Source organism: Dendropsophus ebraccatus, chromosome 1 (assembly GCF_027789765.1).
Source record: "Dendropsophus ebraccatus isolate aDenEbr1 chromosome 1, aDenEbr1.pat, whole genome shotgun sequence".
In the NCBI taxonomy this organism is placed as follows: domain Eukaryota; kingdom Metazoa; phylum Chordata; class Amphibia; order Anura; family Hylidae; genus Dendropsophus; species Dendropsophus ebraccatus.
This window is the reverse complement of record NC_091454.1, coordinates 170,014,607-170,035,467: the sequence shown is the minus strand read 5'-3', so window position 1 is coordinate 170,035,467 and position 20,861 is coordinate 170,014,607. Positions and strand designations below refer to the sequence as shown.

General features: G+C 43.0%; 2 protein-coding genes across 2 annotated transcripts in view; both read left to right on the top strand.

Moving 5' to 3' along the window:
• The window catches only part of CEMIP (cell migration inducing hyaluronidase 1), a 99,283-nt gene that overhangs the window by 18,092 nt on the left and 60,330 nt on the right, over positions 1-20,861 (top strand). The gene's annotated exons all lie outside the window — the stretch shown is intronic.
• LOC138801547 (cell surface hyaluronidase CEMIP2-like) overlaps positions 1-20,861 on the top strand; it is a 68,632-nt gene that overhangs the window by 44,125 nt on the left and 3,646 nt on the right. Inside the window, exons 18-21 of the mRNA XM_069984484.1 lie at positions 1,435-1,650; positions 13,834-14,042; positions 18,303-18,485; positions 20,307-20,529. Of these exons, the coding sequence (XP_069840585.1) occupies positions 1,435-1,650; positions 13,834-14,042; positions 18,303-18,485; positions 20,307-20,529 (831 nt within the window). The remainder of the gene's footprint in view (positions 1-1,434; positions 1,651-13,833; positions 14,043-18,302; positions 18,486-20,306; positions 20,530-20,861) is intronic.

Below are 20,861 nucleotides of genomic sequence, written 5' to 3'. Positions count from 1 at the left end.
GTACAGGCTGCTATAACACAGCTACTACCTGCTGTTTACCATGGACACAAAAATGAATTATTACACTACCCTCCTATATTATAGGAACAATCTAATATGACATTTAGAGGGTTTTTAGAATATATAACTTAAAGGGGTACTCCAGAGAAAATAGTTGTTTTTAAATCATCTGGTGTCAGAAAGTTACACAGATTTGTAAATTACTTCTATTTAAAAATATCAAGTACTTATCAGCTTCTGTATGTCCTGCAGGAAGTGGTGTTTTCTTCCAGTCTGACACATTGCTCTCTGCTGGCACCTCTGTCCATGTCATGAACTATCCAGAGGCGTAGAGGTTTTCTATAGGGATTTTCTACTGCTCTGGACAGTTCCTGACATGGACAGAGGTGGCAGCAGAGAGCACTGTGTCAGACTGAAAAGAATACACCACTTCCAGCTGCTGATAAGTACTGGAAGACTTGAGATTTTTAAATAGAAGTAATTTACATATTCTATTTTTTAACTTTTTTTTCTCCCGAGTACCTCTTTTTAAGTGTCCCTGTCAATTTGAAAATTACAGAAGGATACAAAAATACAACAGGACACTGCAAATTATATATGCATAATATAGATATTTTAAAATTAATACTGCTATAGAAAAGGGAGGTTCTTGGCATATCATTTAAGCTTTGTCAGCTCTGCCAATACACCAGCATGCTAAAATGGTTTGCTTTACATTAAGTGTACCAAAGTAATACATTTAGGTTATATAAATACATGTAGTCTAGGAGATATCATACACTTTCTCCCAATTACTATGTCTGATGTTCTCTCTGGTCTGACAATTGCTGAGCTATCAGATATTACCTATGTATCAGAGCCGCTCACATGTTTCCCTGCTTTATATACCAGAATATGCTGGATTATACCAGACAGCTCAGAAGCTATTCCAGATGCAGTCATAGATTCTCACTTTCCTGGCAGCTGCAGTGTTTACAAGTGTCTATGTTATGTACAATGAAGAACCAGAATGGCCCTTATTTAGTGCTACGTGGTTTTTATAACTACTGAAGACATGCACCACGTGAATAATCGTGATAGAAGGAGCTGATGTGCCGATCATCTTAATTTGCTACTTTATCTTCAATCCAAGTTAGTTATTGTATTCCCCTGGCTTCCAGAATGGATATCATATCACATCTGCAAAACGGATGCTGTTGTGAGCAATTGCCCTACTTATTTGCAGCAGATGTACGGCTATGATCTTAGCAGATGATAAATATCTCTCCTGGTTCACATATTAACCACGGCACATAATGTAGATAGTTTAGTGGATGTTATAGACAAAGTGGAGTCTGCACTAGATTAACAAACACTTTATATGACAATGCCTATAAAATGGTAATATGTTCTGGCACTGCTATTTCTGAACATTTTTTTCCCTCTCTTATCAAGGTTGGCCGCAAAGTATTTTTCGGTCGCCCAGGGCAGTGGTTTGGCTCTAATGACTATGATGGTGACAAGGTGTCAATTTTCCATGACTTGGACGGCTCAGTCACCGGGTATCCTGACACTTTTGTTGGACGAGCAAATAATTATCTTCTGCGACATCCAGGATGTCTTACAGTGCCACAGTGGAATGGAGTCATATGCACTGGCAGATATGCACAGGTTGGTTCATAATTTTAACGGACACTGTCACAGGGGCATGTCAAAAGTTTTGATTGGTCGGGTCTGGCTGCTGAGAACACCACTGATAAGGAGAATGAGTTGGGAGAAATAAGCGGCAGCACATTTCACTTTCCATCTTGCTGCAATGTCCATCTAGCGGCTCCATTATACGTCTACGGGGTCCCTGGATGGAGATTATTGACAGTGGGGAAGTGAAGCAAAACAGTGCACTTCTCCCCACTCTTTCTCCTGCTTAGACCCTGGCCAAACAAAACTTTTGATAACTCCCTGTGATATGTCAAACTTTTTTTCCTTAGCTTGCCTTCTTCCCATAATGCATTTTGGTGTCATCCTTTCTCCAGGTAAGTGACACAAACACATGTGACCATTCACATGATGCATATCAGACCACCTTCTTTTATTGCTCCATCATTCAGTTCTGATGTAGACATTCCTATTGTAGGCATTTTTGGCAGTGGTCAGGGGTCAGCATAGGCATTCTGGCTGGTCAGCATCCATGCAGCCCCATATGCAGCAAGCAGTGATGCACTCTGTGTATTCAGTCCCCTTGGACACTGAGCTTTGGACACCCATGACCTTTCTGGTGGCCAATTACCACAGCATACTGGGAATGCTTGACAAAACCTCATATTTTAGAGATGTTTTGACCCACTAATCTAATCCAAGAACAAAATGTTCTTTTGCTACCTTATATATCCCACCTCTGACAGGCAAGATAACCCATGTTAAGGCCCTTTTACACACACAAATTTATTTGGCAGATAATTAAAGCTAAAGCCAGGAAAGGATGTGAAAAGAGGAGAAATCTCAGTCTTTCCTTTATCATCTCTGTTTATAGTTCCTAGCTTTGGCTTCAATGATTTGTCAGATTAACCTGGGTGTTTGTAAAAAGGACCCTTATTCACGTCACCTGTCAGTGGTTGTAATCTTACGGCTGCTCAGAGTAAATACATATATAGTCAGGTTTATAGATATCTGTGGACTGGAAGTTTATAGTAATTTCCTTGAGATATGGTTTGAGAGTCTTCACAACAGTGAGTCATATGATATGACTGAGAGTTTCCCAGAAAAGAAATGCCACTATGGTTACTTTGGCCTTTTCCTCAGCTGTTCTTCATTAGGATTTAGCCTTCAACTAGATCATAACCATTCTATAAGCTGGACAGGTATAAAAAAAGATATATCCCCTCATACATGGAGCCAGCACTGATACAAGGTTGATTTTGATTGATGCATTTTGTCGGATTACATGTTTGCCCTGCATAGAAACTTAACAGAACACTTTTTAATGAATAATCCCTTATTCATCATTGCTATTTATATTACCTAAACCATTCCATCAAACATTGCCTTATTAGAAGTGTCTTGTGCATATTCCCACAGTCATTTTAAGGCCTGGCTCTCGTGTCTGATTTGACTTCCAAACCATTTCTGTGCCCAGTAAGTGCCAGCAGGTCACTGATTCTGATTATTAATATTTTCTTTAGTGCTAGGAGTTTGTTTGTGGGAACGTCTGTATTGGCGAATAATCTGATAGTCCCTCTATTCATGGTAACATACTTCTGAGTGAAGACTACCAAGGTAGTTTAATGTTTTAAGCAGTCATATCCAAGTAAAATTTAACATACCCATTAGATGAAAGAAGTTGATAGTTGAGCAAATTGGTCAAACATTGTTTCGTAGATGAAGTCTTACAGGTTTTAGTCCATGTCGGCCATTACAATTGCTCAATCTGGCCATACACAATGAACAGTCTTCCTGGGAACATTTTGAGAATATTCTTTCCTCATGAAATAATATGCAAAATAGCTCTCACATCACTTATGCAACGTGGTGTCCCTTTAAGTCAGTGTTTCACTCCACCTAGGAGTCTTAGAACATTGGGGATGTATATCGAGCCAAAAAAATCTCTAAAGCTATGTTCACACACTGTAATGAATTCAGGAAACTTCGGCCACAGTGGTCAATGAAAACAGGTTCATTAATTTAGAACAATGGCCGTTGTTTACTGCAGCCATAAAAAACAATGATCATGTCTGTTTTCTACATCCGCAGTTTGTGAATAATGGCCGTAGAAAATATACAGTTCACACACTGTGTGGCTGTCCTGATGGCCGTTGTGTGAATAAAAATCAATGGCTATTTGATTTTCATACACACCCATGCGACCAACAGACTATTATGGGTGGAAAAAAATGTTTCTACGGCCGATAATGCAACATCAGCCAGAGGAATGCATAGTACAGCAGCTGTTGTTTCACACTGAAACAAACAGCGCTGCGAAACAATGGCCCTTGTATTACTTTGTGTGAACATAGCCTAAAGGTGACTATGTACCTGCAATAAATGTTGGTCAAACAATCATTCAGCCTTTAGGAGGCCTCCCTATACTTTTATAGTCTGCTATTGCCAGGGCCGCCATCAGGATTTTCGGGGCCCCATACAGCCAAATTGTCTGGGCCCCCCCCCCCCCCCCCCCACTAACGAAAACTATGGAACGTATCTTTGACTCAGGGCTGGCCTTTGGGGGGTGCGACCTGTGTGGTTGGCACAGGGCACATCACTCCCGGCTAGCTGGGGTGGGGATGTACCGGCAAACAAACAGCACACTTAACATACAAATTGAAATTAGATGTGCTGTCTGCCGCTGCTTTGCAACTAGAACCCCCAGCATGCCTGGTCAGCCGCTGCTGATATATATATATATATATATATATATATATATATATATATATATATATATATATATGGATGTAGTATACACATATATATATGCTGGATATAGTATACACATACCATACAGCCTGGATATAATATACAGATACCATACAGCATCACCCCTCCAGACTCCATGTCCACAGAAATCAACACACACACACACATCCTCTTTAACCCCTTAACGACATCGGGCGTAAACTTACGCCCTGGCGCCCTGGTACTTAGCGCATCAGGGCGTAAATTTACGCCCGATGTTTCCCCGATCGCTGCGTGTTCACACACAGCGGTCGGGGAAGATGGCCTGCTATAAATCATAGCAGGCCATCATAGCTTCTCGGCACGGGGGGTGGTTAACACCCCCCGTGCTTACGATCGCTGCTATAGGCTGATCAATTCAGATCAGCCAATAGCGCTGATCGGAACCTTTCCGGGTCATCGGTGACCCGATGACCCGTAAAAAAATGGCGGTGGGTGCTGTCCGCGGACGGCACCGACCGCCATTACTGTAAAAAGTAATGTTGATCGCCGTGCCACCGGCCCGATCGCCGTGAACGGCCGGCCGGCCGTTCACGGCGATCGGGCCGGTGGCACGGCGATCAGAGTCCCACAAAATAGTAAATACCTGCCCTGGACCCCTCAGCTAGGTAGCGGAGGGGTCCAGAGCAGGTATTTGTACATTACTCACCTGTCCCGGGCTCCTGATCGGCGGCTTCCGGGTTCGCGGCGTCCTCCGTCATTCCGTTCGGTCTTCGGGTCTTTCCGGCGGTCCTCGTCGTCTTCTTTCGGCTATTTTCGGCTCCAGCCTCGTCATTTTCCGGATTTTGCGCTCTGCTGCCCCCTAGCGGCTGATATGTGTAATACACTTATCAGCAGCTACAGGGATATTCAGAATATAGAAAAAAAAAATTTTTTTTTCCCAAATTTTTTTTTTCTATTTTCCGCACCCTATCGCCGCTGAGTGTTGATCAGCATCGCACGAAAGTGCGCTGCTAATCAGCAACTCCTCCTTTTTGGCGTAGGGTGTTTTTTTTCTCTATCCTACTGCCACGGTCTGCTTATAAGTGCCGCACATAAGTGCGGCATTTATCAGCAACTCCTTTGTTGGCGTAGGTTTTTTTTATACTTACTGTAAAAAAACCACGTAAAAAACACTACATTACACCACACTACATTGAATAAAGTTTGACACTACACCACTACATACCCCATATACTAGTCCCCATATAAAGGTGGCCCCCAGGGTGTTTTCGGTGTCAGAGGGATACGTTATTATTGCCTCCGACACCGAAACAGCCAGTGAGGATGAATGGGGGGATCCTTCTTTCCTCCATTCATCCTCATCATCCAGTGACGTGTCTGGGGGTAGCGTAGCATACGCTGCCCCCCAGACACGTCTTTTCCGCCAGTACCGTCCCAATAAGAGATGACGGTATGGTGTGAAATTCTACAAACTGTGTGAGCGTACCTCAGGGTACACTTACAGATTTAGGGTACATGCACACTGCGGAATGGCGAAGGATAACCCTTCGTGCATTCCGCAGCTGGCACCCGCCGGCGGACTGATGGAGGCGCGCGTCTCCACCCGTGTCATAGACTCCATGTTATGCACGGGCGGATTCCGTCGTCCGTCCAAAGAATGAACACGTTGGACGGAGAGCGGAATCCGCCTGTGCATAGAATGGAGTCTATGACACGGACGGAGACGTGCGCCTGCATCAGTCTGCCGGCGGGTGCCAACTGCGGAATGCACGAAGGGTTATCTGTCGCGATTCCGCAGTGTGCATGTACCCTTAGAGTGTATGTAGGAAGGAACACCCGAATCCAGCCCCAGATGCCCCCTCCCCCACCCCATCCTCGGAACAAGTGGGAAGATCGTCCGGGAACTGATCTTCCCACTGCTGGATAAAGGTTACCACCTGTACGGGGATAACCTTTATACCAGCGCCCCCTCTTCCGGTCCCTCGCTGCCCTGTAGCTTGCGGCACGATCCGAACATATCAGAAGTAGTAATAGCGCCCTAATATTTAGCAGCCATGGAGCGGACCCAGCGCTTCTGGATATGAAGGACCCCGTATCGCACCAGGACAACATTCTCCAGGTGACGTCCCCCACACTGGAAAACAGGAGACCCCAGAAGAAGTGCAGAGTGTGGGGTAATAGGGGTATCAGGAAGGACAACATTTTCCAGTGTGACACCTGTCCTGATCCCCCCGGCCTCTGCATACTGGATCGCTCCAAGGCGCACCACACGTCACTGGGGTTCTACATTATCTAAATTCTGTCCCTTATTCCTATTTCAGGGGTCACGTTGATCCGGGGATTATTCTGATCGCCATTATGGAGTCGGGAAGGAATTTTTCCCCTGTGATGAGGCTACTGTCGTCTGCCTCACGAGGGGTTTTTGCCTTCCTCTGGATCAACACAGGTTGAATTTGATGGACACCTGTCATTTTCAACCTTATAAACTAATAATTGGCCTAATACCCCCAAATAAATTAGAATTGTCCCTTTTTCCCAGCTAAATAGGTATGGCCGCCATTCCCATTAGAGGATGCCATGATGCAATTACAAAGCCTCTGTGCGGCCAGGACAGTAGAAACCCCCCACAAGTGACCACATTCTGGAAACTACACCCCATAAGGAATCTAACAAGGGGGGCAGCGGGGATATGGCCCCCTGGTGACGGCCACATTTGGGACGTGAAAATGAAAAAAATGGTATTTTTTATTTTCTCGGCACATGTTCTACGTAAGTGCCTGTCACCAGTGGGGTCCATATGCTCACTGCACCCCTTGTTAGATTCCTTATGGGGTGTAGTTTCCAGAATGGGGTCACTTGTCGGGGGTATCTACTGACCTGGCAGCACAGGAGCTTTGTAATTGCGACATGGCCTCCATCCTCCATTCCAGCCTCTAAATGGCGCTCTGTCCCTTTGGTGGCTTGCCCTGTGCCCATATGGCACATTATGCCCACATATGGGGTATTTTCGTAATCAGGGGAAACTACCCTACACGTTTTGTGTTAATTTTCTTTTTTAACCCCTTGTGGAAATGGAAAAAATCAAGGCTAGACCAACATTTAGTGTAATTTTTGTAAAATTTTTACTCTAAATCATTAATCTTGTCATGATTTTTTCATTTTCACAAGGGGCTAAAAGATAAAAAAAAACCACTAAATGTGTAGAGCAATTTCCCCTGAGTACGGAAATACCCCACTTGTGTACATAAAGCGCCATTCGGGTGCAGGGTAAGCCTCCGAAGGGAAGGAGCGCCATTTCGTTTTTGAAGGCTGGATTTGGATGGAATGCATTTTAAGGGGCCATGTTGCATTCAAAAGGCCTCTGTGTTGCCAAGACAGTTGAACCCCCCCACAAGTGACCCTATTATGGAAACTACACCCCTCAAGGAATGTAACAAGGGGTGTAGTCAGCATATGGACCCCACTGGTGACGGGCACAAATGTGGAACAATGTGGCGTGAAAATGAAATATTACATTTTTTACACTATAATGTTGGTTTAGCCTTGAATTTATCATTTTCACAAGGGGTTAAAAGAGAAAAAAAACACACAATATGTGTAGAGCAATTTCCCCCGAGTCCGTAAATACCCCACATGTGGACATAAAGCGCCATGTGGGCGCAGGGCAAGCCTCCAAAGGGAAGGAGCGCCATTTGGATTTTGGAGGTTGGATTTGGCTAGAATGGATGATGAACGCCATGTCGCATTTACAGAGCCCTCGTGCTGCCAAAACACTGGAAACCCCCCACAAGTGACCCCATTCTGGAAACTGCACCCCTCAAGGAATCTAACAAGGGGTGCAGTGAGGATATGGACCCCTTGATGACGGGCACATTTGTGCCATGAAAGTGAAAAAATGAAATTTTTTACTTTTACGTCACATTGTTCCACATTTGTGCCCGTCACCAGTGGGGTCCATATGCTCACTGTGCCCCTTGTTAGATTCCTTGAGGGGTGTAGTTTCCAGAATGGGGTCACTTGTGGGGGGTTTCCAGTGTCTTGGCAGCACGAGGGCTCTGTAAATGCGACATGGCCCTTGAAATCCTTTCCAGTGAAATTCAGCTTCCAAAAGCCAATTGGCGCTCCTTCCCTTTGGAGGCTCGTCCTGCGCCCGCTTGGCACTTTATCGCCACATGTGGGGTATTTCCGTACTCGGGAGAAACTGCGCTACACATTTTGTGTCTTTTTTTTCCTCTTATCCCTTTAAGAAAATGAAAAATTGAAGGCTAGAACAACGTTTTAGTGTAAAAAATACATTTTTCTTTTTTCACGCCATATTGTTTGGAAAATCTGTGAAGCACCTGTGGGGTCCAGATGCTCACCGCACCCCTTGTTACATTCCTTGAGGGGTGTAGTTTTCTAAATGGTGTCCCTTTAGGGGTGTTTTTTAGGTTTTGGCACCCCAGAGCCTCTGCCAACCTGAAGTGGTACAGTCAGAAATGACCAAATATAACGGAGGCGTTGAAATTCACTAGGCGCTCCTTTGTATCTGAGGCTTGTGGTTGCGTCAAATAGCGCAATAGGGCCACATATGGGGTATTTCTATAAACTGCAGAAACGGGGCAATAATTATTGGGGTGCATTTCTCTGGTAATAGGTTTATAATTATGAAAAATATTGGATTACAATAAAATCTCTGCACAGAAAATTAAAATTTTCAAATTTCTTACACACTTAGCTTTTATTTCTGTGACTCCCCTAAAGGGTTAAAACACTTTATGGATATGCTTTTGCAGAGTGTGGGGGGTGCAGTTTCTGAAATGGGGTGCTTTGTGGGGCTTTCTAACATACAGGCCCCTCAAATACACTTTAATAAACCTGAACAGGTCCCTAAAAATATCTGATTTTGAAATTTTACTGAAAATTTGGAAATTTGCTGCTAATGTTTTAAGCTTCCTATTGTCTAAAAAAAATTAAAGATCATTTAATAAATGCCGCCAACATAAAGTAGACATGTTGCTAATGCTATTTAATATATAATTTATGTGGTATAACCACTTTCTGTATACGCAAAAAAGTTTCAAAGTTGGAAAAATGCAGTTTTTCACATTTTTTCACATTATTTGGGTTTTTTTCATAAAGATTTGTTATGATTATCGACTCCATTTTACCAGAAATGTAAAGTACAATATGTCACGAGAAAACAATCTCAGAATCAGCCGGATAGGTAAAAGCATCCCGAAGTTATTAATGAATAAAGTGACACTGGTCATATTCATAAAATTTGTCTCTGTCATTAAGGCCATTTCAGGCTCTGTCCTTAAGGGGTTAATATGACCCACGGATAGAACGCCGCCATCACGGTGAAGCCGATGCCGTGGTATGTTTTTAGAACTGCGGCCCGGTTCCCGTTCTATCCACGGGTACCGTGCTAGGTCTGAAGCACAGGAGGCGGGCCGGCTTGCCCCAGTGGGCGGAATCCCCCGCCTCCCTATGACGCGGCTCCATTGATTATAATGGAGCCCCGTCATAGAGGGGAGGGAATTCCCTCCCACTGGGGCAAGCCGGCCCGCCTCCAGTGCTTCAGACGCATTGTTGCATTGGTCAAGCACAGCAGAGCCGAGTTGTCGGTTACATTGGTCAAGCACAGCAGAGCCGAGTTGTCAGTTACATTGGTCAGGCACAGCAGAGTTGTCGTTTACATTGGTCAAGCACAGCAGAGCCGAGTTGTCAGTTACATTGGTCAGGCACAGCAGAGTTGTCGTTTACATTGGTCAGGCACAGCAGCGTTGTCAGTTACATTGGTCAAGCACAGCAGAGTTGTCAGTTACATTGGTCAAGCACAGCAGAGCCGAGTTGTCGGTTACATTGGTCAGGCACAGCAGAGTTGTCAGTTACATTGGTCAGGCACAGCAGAGCTGAGTTGTCGGTTACATTGGTCAGGCACAGCAGAGCTGAGTTGTCGTTACATTGGTCAGGCACAGCAGAGTTGTCGGTTACATTGGTCAGGCACAGCAGAGTTGTTGGTTACATTGGTCAGGCACAGCAGAGTTGTCAGTTACATTGGTCAGGCACAGCAGATCTGAGTTGTCGGTTACATTGGTCAGGCACAGCAGAGTTGTCGGTTACATTGGTCAGGCACAGCAGAGTTGTCAGTTACATTGGTCAGGCACAGCAGAGTTGTCAGTTACATTGGTCAGGCACAGCAGAGTTGTCAGTTACATTGGTCAGGCACAGCAGAGCTGAGTTGTCGTTACATTGGTCAGGCACAGCAGAGTTGTCGGTTACATTGGTCAGGCACAGCAGAGTTGTCGGTTACATTGGTCAGGCACAGCAGAGTTGTCGGTTACATTGGTCAGGCACAGCAGAGTTGTCAGTTACATTGGTCAGGCACAGCAGAGCTGAGTTGTCGTTACATTGGTCAGGCACAGCAGAGTTGTCGGTTACATTGGTCAGGCACAGCAGAGTTGTCGGTTACATTGGTCAGGCACAGCAGAGTTGTCAGTTACATTGGTCAGGCACAGCAGAGCCGAGTTGTCGGTTACATTGGTCAGGCTCAGCAGAGCCGAGTTGTCGGTTACATTGGTCAGGCACAGCAGAGCCGAGTTGTCGGTTACATTGGTCAGGCACAGCAGAGCCGAGTTGTCGGTTACATTGGTCAGGCACAGCAGAGCCGAGTTGTCGGTTACATTGGTCAGGCTCAGCAGAGCCGAGTTGTCAGTACAGTAGGGACTGGTTCAGCAGTAGCAGATTTATATACTATACCAGGATGGGGGCACACACTCTGTCTCTCTCTCTCTCTCTCTCTCTCTCTCACACACACACACACACACACACACTCTCTCTCTCTCACACACACACACACACACTCACTCTCTCACACACACTTACTCTATGCAGGGAAGCTCCAGGACACATTCAGTCTTCAGTGCTCCTCACACAGCGGCTCCTCCCCTCCCCCTCATGTTCCGACCTTGCAGCAGAGACGACAGCAGCCAGAGAAGTTTGTGAGATGGAAGGAGGGAGGGAGGAGAGGGGGAGGCAGGAGAGAGGAGAGGGGCCCGCTGCATCTACCTGTCATCTGGGAGAGCACACAGGCCGGAAGTCACCAGCTCCACATGAGCCTGGGAGCTGCTGAGGAGGGGGCCGGTCCATTGTGGAGGAAGGGGGGGGATTCTGCAGCCCGATCCACAGACAGTGCAGGGGGGAGGAGGGCCTCATGATTTTAGTTAAGTAGAAGGGGCCCCTTACATCTGCGGGAGCTCTCCCCTCTCCCTGCACTGTCTGTATACCAGGTTTCTCATAAAAGTGAAGTGTGTGGGAGACCCGGGCCCCCCCATAGGCCGGGCCCCATACACCTGTACTGCCAGTAATGCCCTGTTGGCGGCCCTGGCTATTGCTCAGCCAAAATGACCATGACATTGTTTTGGTGAAAATTTTAATTTTTCATCCCTTTTAATCTAATGTATATTAGGGATCCATTTTAAAACAATCTCATACGTGAGTCCATTAGAAACTACATATTGGTTAACAATTGTAGATACACAAGAGAACCATCCTACAGGCACACTTTTCAGTCACGTCCTATTAAGTATATTTAGCCTACCAAGAAAAGGTCTTCTTAGTAATGCTTTGCATTACAGGTGAAAGCCAGGCAGCCATCCAGGCAGCGGTGTCATGGTACATTAAGCACATGCGTGTCTATCGCTGCCATGCATTGTAAATCAGTTCTGTTTCTTTAAGAACAACAACAACAGTTTGCATTCCTCTTAGGGGTGTAGTTTATGTATTTTTCCTATACCTAAGCTTCTCACTCATGGTTCTTTAGCTTTGTTTCGATAGTTTTGATGCTAGACAATTCTCCACTGTACTTTGCGTTACACCCAGGGCACTTATCATTTCCTTGACAGGTCTACATCTATCAAGATATCATAGGTTTTTACATCTAACACTTTATGAAACACTGTGTCTATGTTACCTTGTGTACATTGACGTCTTCCTCCACAAAGATCTATGTAGATGCAGGATTACAATCAAGATTTGCAATGATCTATATAGGAGCTAAACTTTTCTGTGTTTGGCAGCAGGGACATTTACCCAGAATGCATCCGATGTCAGTTTAGCAGGCCAACTTTGCAATGAATCCAGCACTTTTCTTTAGAAAATCAAGATTATTATTAAGCCATGAATCTATCAAGGCAGGAATCTATCTTCCTCATACTAAAGAGGAATCTAAATATGAAGCAGAACCAGACTGTTAAACATATGAGAATAGATAAGTAGATATTTCCACATGGTAGACCAGTAATATACTGCCCCCTCAGCACAGCCTAGGGAACTGGAAGAGGACTATAAAATATTTAAAGGAGTACTCCGGCCATTTAATTTATAGTGGGGGAGCCAAAGATGCTGGAGGAAGACCCTGGTCGAGCATAGATAGGTAAAAACAAGTTCTTTATTATGTTTTTATATCAGGGCAGCAATGTATAAAACATTTTAGAGGGCCAGTGTATCCTTTTAATATTTTTCTCTATGGGCACATAAACAGTAATAATAGAATGTCATGTCATAAAAACACCATACATACATACATACCTATAAATAACAACAAGCACTAGAATAAAGATTATACAATGAAATATCTAGAACTTGTTTTTTGAATGTCATGGAGTCTGAATGTCATGGAGTCTATAATAATTGCATAATCTTTGAAAAAGTGGCTGAAACCAATATAGTTATTATGATAACTCACTCAGTGGTTGTCTGCCAGCTTTTATAAAGTTCATATGGGAACTGACAATATTCTGCATCATCAGCCACATTTTCTACTGACTTTTGCATTTTGGGGTGGAATATTGTAAATATACACTGATCGGCTTTAAAGTTAAAGGGGTATTTTGACTTAATTCAACTTATCTCCTCTCTTGACATTTTGCAGAAGTTTTGACCCAGCCATCTTGCCAGCACAATGTGGCCTATCAAACTGAAAGTCCTGCTATGCAGAGATGGAATAGAAACAGAGCAGAGTATAGGGCACACGCACACACTGCTGTTAAATACTCTGTGCTTTATACCCTTTACGTCAAACAATGTTTTTTTATGGTGGATCAATGCCAGTGTATGATATTCCCATGAGATTCACATAACCCCATGCACAATATATGTGAGAATGGCTTACAGTCACTACAACCTGCACTATTTTCATGAACTCAAAACTGGCAGCGATTGGCACTTTTTTTTTTTTTTTTTTTACAACTGTACCCCAATGGCTTGTTATGTATTATAAACACATTCTTTAGTACTTTCTTGCTCCTTTTCATTTTTTCCATGAAGGTTACTGGGAATCATAAAGTATTTTATTATTTAGGTTGGCACTGCCTAATTCATTTTAGCACAAGCTTTAAATCTATATTGAAGTGAAATATTATAATTTATAGAACCTGTTGCTTTCATTGCATGACTATGCCTTCTGTTTCTGCCCTACAGCTGTATATTCAGGCCAGGCGCCCTGAGAACCTTACTATACTAGTAGCCAGAGCTGCTTATCCTTCACATCCATTGAGACTGGTTGGTGTTAATAAGGGAGCACCATATCAGCAGTACCAGCCAGTGGTGATGCTACAGCAAGCCTACACCGTCCGATGGGAGGGACAGTCACCACGTGAAATCATATTGTATCCAATCAACTTTAACAGGTAAAAAATCACTAGTTCATGTCCTTCTTCTGTTTTACCTTCTGTAACTCTCAGATCATTTTGGTAAGGATTCATCGTATAGATATCCTTCTTTACAGCTACAGTCTCTCTAAAAATCCATTGCAGTTTACTATGCATTTATACAGTACCTTATTTACATCTTTATAATTTGCATATTAATATACACCCTTTGTCCTTGTCACTGTGAAAGTAAGTCATATTAATAAACGGTATGAAAAATTGGAGTACAAAGGTTGTATGCATCGCCATGTGCCATTGGGTGTGCAGTGGCCCTATAAGATATTAAAGCTGACCATACAGATTAGATAGGACCTGCCTACCATCTCATGTGTATGGTGGCCTCCAGACTTTCCCCAAAGCTAAGAACAAAACCCGGAGGACTTACCCACAATGCCAAAAAACGCTATATCAGTATAGTTCTTAATGCCCGGTAATACTCTGGTAGTGAGGTTAATGGGTATAAAGTAGTCAACAGCATATAAATATATATTACCTATTTTGTCGAAAAAAGCCAAATTACCACAATTCACATGAACTTTATTGAATCATAAAAACGGAATGAAAGGTGAAATCTGGTTGCTAGGGGCAACTGGGCCAGTTTCACTTTACACCATGTTTGATAAATCTCCCCCAATATACAAAGAATCGGCACTGATAACGTGGTATACAGGGTATAATAATGATATGAGAAAATAATATATTTCAATATGGAATAGTATAATTGTAAACATACATGTAAAAAATTTAGTATTTCCCCAAATATAGATGTCAGGAATAAAAGGATTGGGCAGGTTGAAACTTAACTGCCCATTTGTTTTTTTCTTAAGGATATAGGCAGCTGCCAGAAGTGTCTGGCAGCAGCCTTTTCCCCTCTCCCCATTAAGCATATAGGCATGCTTGGCCAAGTGTGTATGGGGAATCAGTAGAGAAGCTGTCAGCCAAATGTGCATTCATCCAGCTTTCTTATGTGTACTGCCAGCATAAGTAAGTAATGTTTTTGGCAGTTTGGTTAAGAACCATGGGTTGGTACATAGCCCTATGCGACAAAACTAAATTCTACCTTATACTTAATAGTGATACTTTCCAAAGTGTACTGTACATTGTACAATGGAATGTATTAATGCAGGACGTGAGTGTACCACTAAGTTCTCCTAATAAAAGTAGTGTGCATGCTTTATTTTGGAACGGTCTTTATGAATAAATGCACGTTATAATTATGGGGTTACCCCTGGCAATATATGGAAGTAATTATTGGTGCACAGTATGTGTCTGTCTGACTGGATTCCCTTACAGCATATGTGACTGTCACTGGTGACACGTGACAGGGGTGATGTAGACATAAGATGTCCCTGCACTATTTATTACATGCATTCTGCAGACTTCCATCAGGCCTGTCAGGGAGGCTGTGCGACTGACTGGCTTCCAGGCGATGATTCTTTGTTCTCTGTCAGTGCTGATATCTGCCAGAACTCCCTACTCTAGCACAGTTTATAAATGTGCATTACGCCTGCCAACACTTTTCACCAAACAAACTCATTTCTAAACAGGAGCGTATGGTAGCAGCTCAGTAATAGAGGCAAGGAGGCTCACGCTGGGCCAGAGACATAGGGCTGAACTTATATAAGCTTTTTCAGTCAGTTTTCCCAGGGTAGAAGAGGATGAAGTATATGTGTAAGGAAGACCTTGGTCTCGGCCCAGGACACATGGAAGCACCCTGGCAATATTCAGGGAAGGGATTTGCTTTCTGTCTGCAAGTGCTTTGTTAACATTAATATTGCTGTTTATTTGTGCTCAGGAACCTCAGCATTTGGCAGACTTCTTTGTCTACTGAATGTAACTGCAAAGCAAAAAAAACAACCATCCTGAATATTATTTTCTTTAAGATGTAGAGTCCATATAGGTTCCACATCCATTGTTGCCAATGATGGCTAACATTATCTTCTCAGATTGAAGCAAACCAGGTACATTGTAATAGGTGTATAACATGACTAGCGAATGGTGTACTGTTAAAAGAAGACAGTGACAAATCTAATTCCAGTCAGATTTACTGAACACTTCTGTGGGTGATCAGTGGGGATCCAACCGCTGTGACTTCTTCTGGCGAATGCAGCCAGTGCTCCATTCCTTCTTCAAGGGGTTTACCATTATTGCCGAGCTTAGCTCAGGGGACAGTTTTCTTACATTCTTGTCCTCAATTGGGGTGCCAGCAGTTGGAATCCTACCATTCTGCTAGGTATCCTCTATCCTCTGTGTAAGAAATAAAATTGATAACAAATGGATACATTCACAGTAGTATGAAGTGGTCTCCTATATTACCAAAAGGGTAGTCTTAATTTCCCGGGCCACACTCTCATTAGCCTGACTTCACCACCCCTCCTATTGTCATCAGGGCTGACCCAACTAGGTCACACTTCTAGCCTATCTTAACCACACTCCAGGGCACCAAGATCTTGCAAGAAATTACCATCACATAAGGATCTTCCTCAGCTCCAGACAGGACTTAACTACAGCTTCTCCCAATAGTGGCTCACTCAGAAAACTGTAAACCATCCTTCACCACAACCAGACTCTCCAAGACCCAGTTTACCAGCAGTACCTATGTTAGCTCACATCTGTTCCATGACACTGTCCTCAGGCAGGCCTCTATTGGCAGAGCAGACAAACTGCTTCCCCTCCAGAGACTTGTGTGCACTCAATAGACAACCGGCTAGGTCTTGTACAGCTATCCATAGGCCACCAACCCACCACTGCTTACCACAGGGTTCAAGCCATCTCCAGCCACCAGTTCACCACTACTTCCACAGCCTTCCTATCATTCTTGAAGAAGGACAAGTTTCTGTTTTTTTCAACATCCGGCACGTTCTAGCATCTGCACCTTCTGTGGCATGCCCAGCTAACCATTATAGTGGCACCACAGAGTATCGTGATTCGCAATCTAGATAGCCTGCAAATATAAACCTATATACAGAATATATACTTTAGGGTGGTTGCTCCAGAGCAGCCTAGTTACAAAATATAGCATGTTTTGTGTTTATATGAATACAGTATGCAGGTATATACAGTATGGCCTCCTGCCCATTTCCTCTATCTCTCCCGGGTAATGCACTACACCACTTCATAATAATCACAATTCAATACAATAATCCAAGAATCTGGAGACTGTATTATGAAAGGAGAAAAAAACTCACTTTATAAATTGTCCAACTTGTATAACTATAAGTTTTAAATAGGCCACATCTTGGCAGACTGCACTGCTCCCATGAAGTAGGGGCAAGAGTCCTCTACAGTATTATGGGGGAAATATCAATTGTACTGTAGATAGAATGACCTAAAAGGAACAGCATGCATATAGCTTTCCCATATAATAAACTAGTCAGCCTTGAGAAAAATGTCAGAGGCAGTCAGCTGGGTTTATCTTAGTCCTGTTTCCAATCATCTGTAATTAGTATTGGAAAAATATTCTTGATTTCCCAGAAAGCGATAAAAGAGTTCATTTCCTTGGAAAAAAATGAAGTTTATGTCAGCAAATGTATTAACTGCGTTTCTCAATTAGTGAACCCTGTGAACTTTTTTGGGGTAAACCCTGATGGGCAATCCAGGAGGTTTCCACTGATTACAGGAGGAAAGGAGATCCTGTTTATGTGGAGTAGAGACAGAGGGGAGCTTTACAGTACTCAGGACCCTCCAGGGACACGGCTTAGCGCACAAACCTTTTCAGTTTTGATCTAATAAATCCATTCTTAACAAAGATGCATAATAGTAATTAAAACCCAGCAAGAGAGTGGCGAACGCTTGAGGTCTGGCTCCTTTTCAACCAAGGAATGTCTTCCAGATTTAGGAATTTTCTTGGCTGTGTATGGCGCTGATCATTATCCTGGATTGCTCCCAAGCTCAGACTACTGCAGTAACATAGCCCCAAGAAGCTTTCTCTGGGTAATGTCCTAAATGTTAACTTTTCAAGTCCACTTAGCTGTCACCTGGATATGTGTTCATCATCATTTAGATGTCTTGCACATAAAACTTTTCCACATTAACAGAGTACAGTATATCCCCCACTTTAGTGCACACCAGACTGCATATATGTAAACTAAATAGTACATCATGATTAAGCAAAGCACAATGCTTTTAAGAAGTATGGGATTCTATTGCAAAGGCAATAGAATAGAAATAAACATGGGGATTTTGATCTTTTCATGTTTTGACCCTTCATTGACAAACCTCCATCTTTATCTCTTATAGAGGAGATTGGCTGCAGATTGCTTTGTGCTACCCAAAAAGTGCGGTATTCCAAGTCACGGCAGATATCTATGAACGTAACAGCGGGCGTGTACACAGTGTACGGCATTACTCCATGGCATCCTCCATCCAGCAAGCCCTAAATGCATCAGCAAATAGACTGTATCACTTCAGTAAGGAGTCTGGGTGAGTGTTTTGTCTAGTCCTGCCGTTCGTATGTTCTGTTACATTACATGTAATTTTTACTGACATCCGCATAATGACTATTTATAATGCTATCAACATGTTGATTATTGTTGAGTGTTCCCATTATAAGTTACGGCTAAGCTGAAAGAGCAGAGTCAGGCTTTAGCCAATACCTCCAGTTTCCATTCTGCACGCTATACTTTGCTAGGACATGTTATCCACAATGAGCTCCCCGGAGGCAGATGTTATCACGTAGCCCTAGACACTCCCAGACATAAAGGGCACAGTGCAGTTAAGTGTCGCACCTGCACCATTCTGTCAGTACAATGGGCAGAAAACTGTGTCTGAGAAACAATGCTCATGTTTCATGCTTCATCTATGCAGTAAATATTTACCTCCTGCCATACATGTGAGTGTTGGACGTTTCACTAATTCTGAAATTGCAGAAGGAAAATGACTAAATTTACCCAAAGTTGCTGTCACTTATCTTGTTCCACCAATTATTATAAGATGCCACCCAATTTAATTTGTCAAGATTTGAACCACATTTTAGTTCTTATCTATAACTATGACTTTTAATTTTAGGTAGAATATCCCATACCACTTCACATGCTCTAAACCAATATCATGTCACTGTCAGATGAGCTCATATACAACCCTTTCGAGCAATCTAGTCTAACTAGTATGTGTCATGAATATGACTAGTCAGTACTTGTAGCCTAAATCTTAGTACTAGTCAGTACTTGCAATTTTAATGTCTGTTTTGACATACTAGATTTAGACTGTAAGCCTTTATTATTGTAGTTCCAAAACTAGAACATCCACATAGACACAATTGGTAAATTAGGCGTGGTAGGATACCAGTCCTCCTCCCCACCTTAAAGGAGAAGTCCAGTGAAAATATTTATCAAGGTATTGTATTGCCCCCAAAAAGTTATACAAATTACCAATATACACTTATTACAGGAAATGCACATAAAGTGCTTTTTTCCCTGCATTTACTACAGCATCAAGGCTTCACTTCCTGGATAAAATGGTGATGTCACGACCCAATTCCCAGAGCTGTGAGGGCTGTGGCTGCTGGAGAGGATGATGGCAGAGGGACACTGAGGGACACAGGGCACTGGAGGGACACTGAGCATCCCCCTGCCATCATCCTCTCCAGCAGCCACAGCCCGCACAGCTCTGGGAGTCGGGTCGTGACATCACCATTTTATCAAGGAAGTGAAGCCTTGATGCAGTAGTAGGTGCAGGGAAAAAAGCACTTTATGTGCATTTCCTGTAATAAGTGTATATTGGTGATTTGTATAACTTTTGGGGGGCAATACAATACTTTAATAAAAATTTTCGCCGGACTTCTCCTTTAACATGCCCTGTAGCCTGACCTTTAGGCAAGAGGGGGTTAGTGGCTGGTAAAATCTGTCCCCCAATGGCAGCTTATTTCAAATGTTCTTTATTAAGAGGTTTACACTAAGTTTCTTTGTTTTCCACTCTTTTACATAAGCTGATTTGTATTATTAGTGGAACAATCCTTTGTTACAGCCACATTAATTTCTACTGTATATTTAATTAAACTGGTGCAAACATTGAAGCTTCTATGAAGCTGGCAGTCTTTGGCTCTGAACATTGACTTTCCTGAAAAATATAATCAAAAGTGCTGATCCAAAGTCCCCGCTGTGACAGTAATAGGTGATGATTTTCACTCTTTACTATAGTAAATGCCTTCATCGAATGGTAGGAGTGACAATCAGGCCAAGAGGTCTGGTTATTGCAGGCATGTTGTATATTGGAATGTCCTAACCTCTTTCTTTCATTCATCAGATATCTCTTCCTTTACCTTCAAGCTCATGAAGCTCGAATCGGGCATAGCTACTGCTCTCAGCATGGCTGTGAGAGAATTAAGATCACTGCCCATTTTCCTCCAGATCATTACACAGAGTGCACACATAAACCTTTCCCTGACAGAGGCAATAATATCCAGTTTACCAAGTTACTTGTGTCCCAACGATTGGCCTTGCCGTGTAGGCATTGTGGAGCCCCACAGGTAAAAAAAACAAAAAAAAAACCTGTTTGTATAAAAAAAAAAAAAAATTTTTACTTAGACATCAAAAAATGAAATGTGTAATTTTATTAAAATGTAACAGCTAATAACAGTTCATTTGGAGCTTTTGCATCATGCCAGCTAGTAGAAGGAATGAACGGAAGGTCATTACTTTAATATGCTTTTTCTGATAATCCTAGTACGGTAATAACACAGCTTTTATTTGAGGTAATTATGATTTTTAGTTGGATGTGACTTTATACAAGACATGGACTGGCAGCTGATGGTCTATATGTCATCCAAGGCTTTTTAAGGACAACTTGGCAAGAAGCACT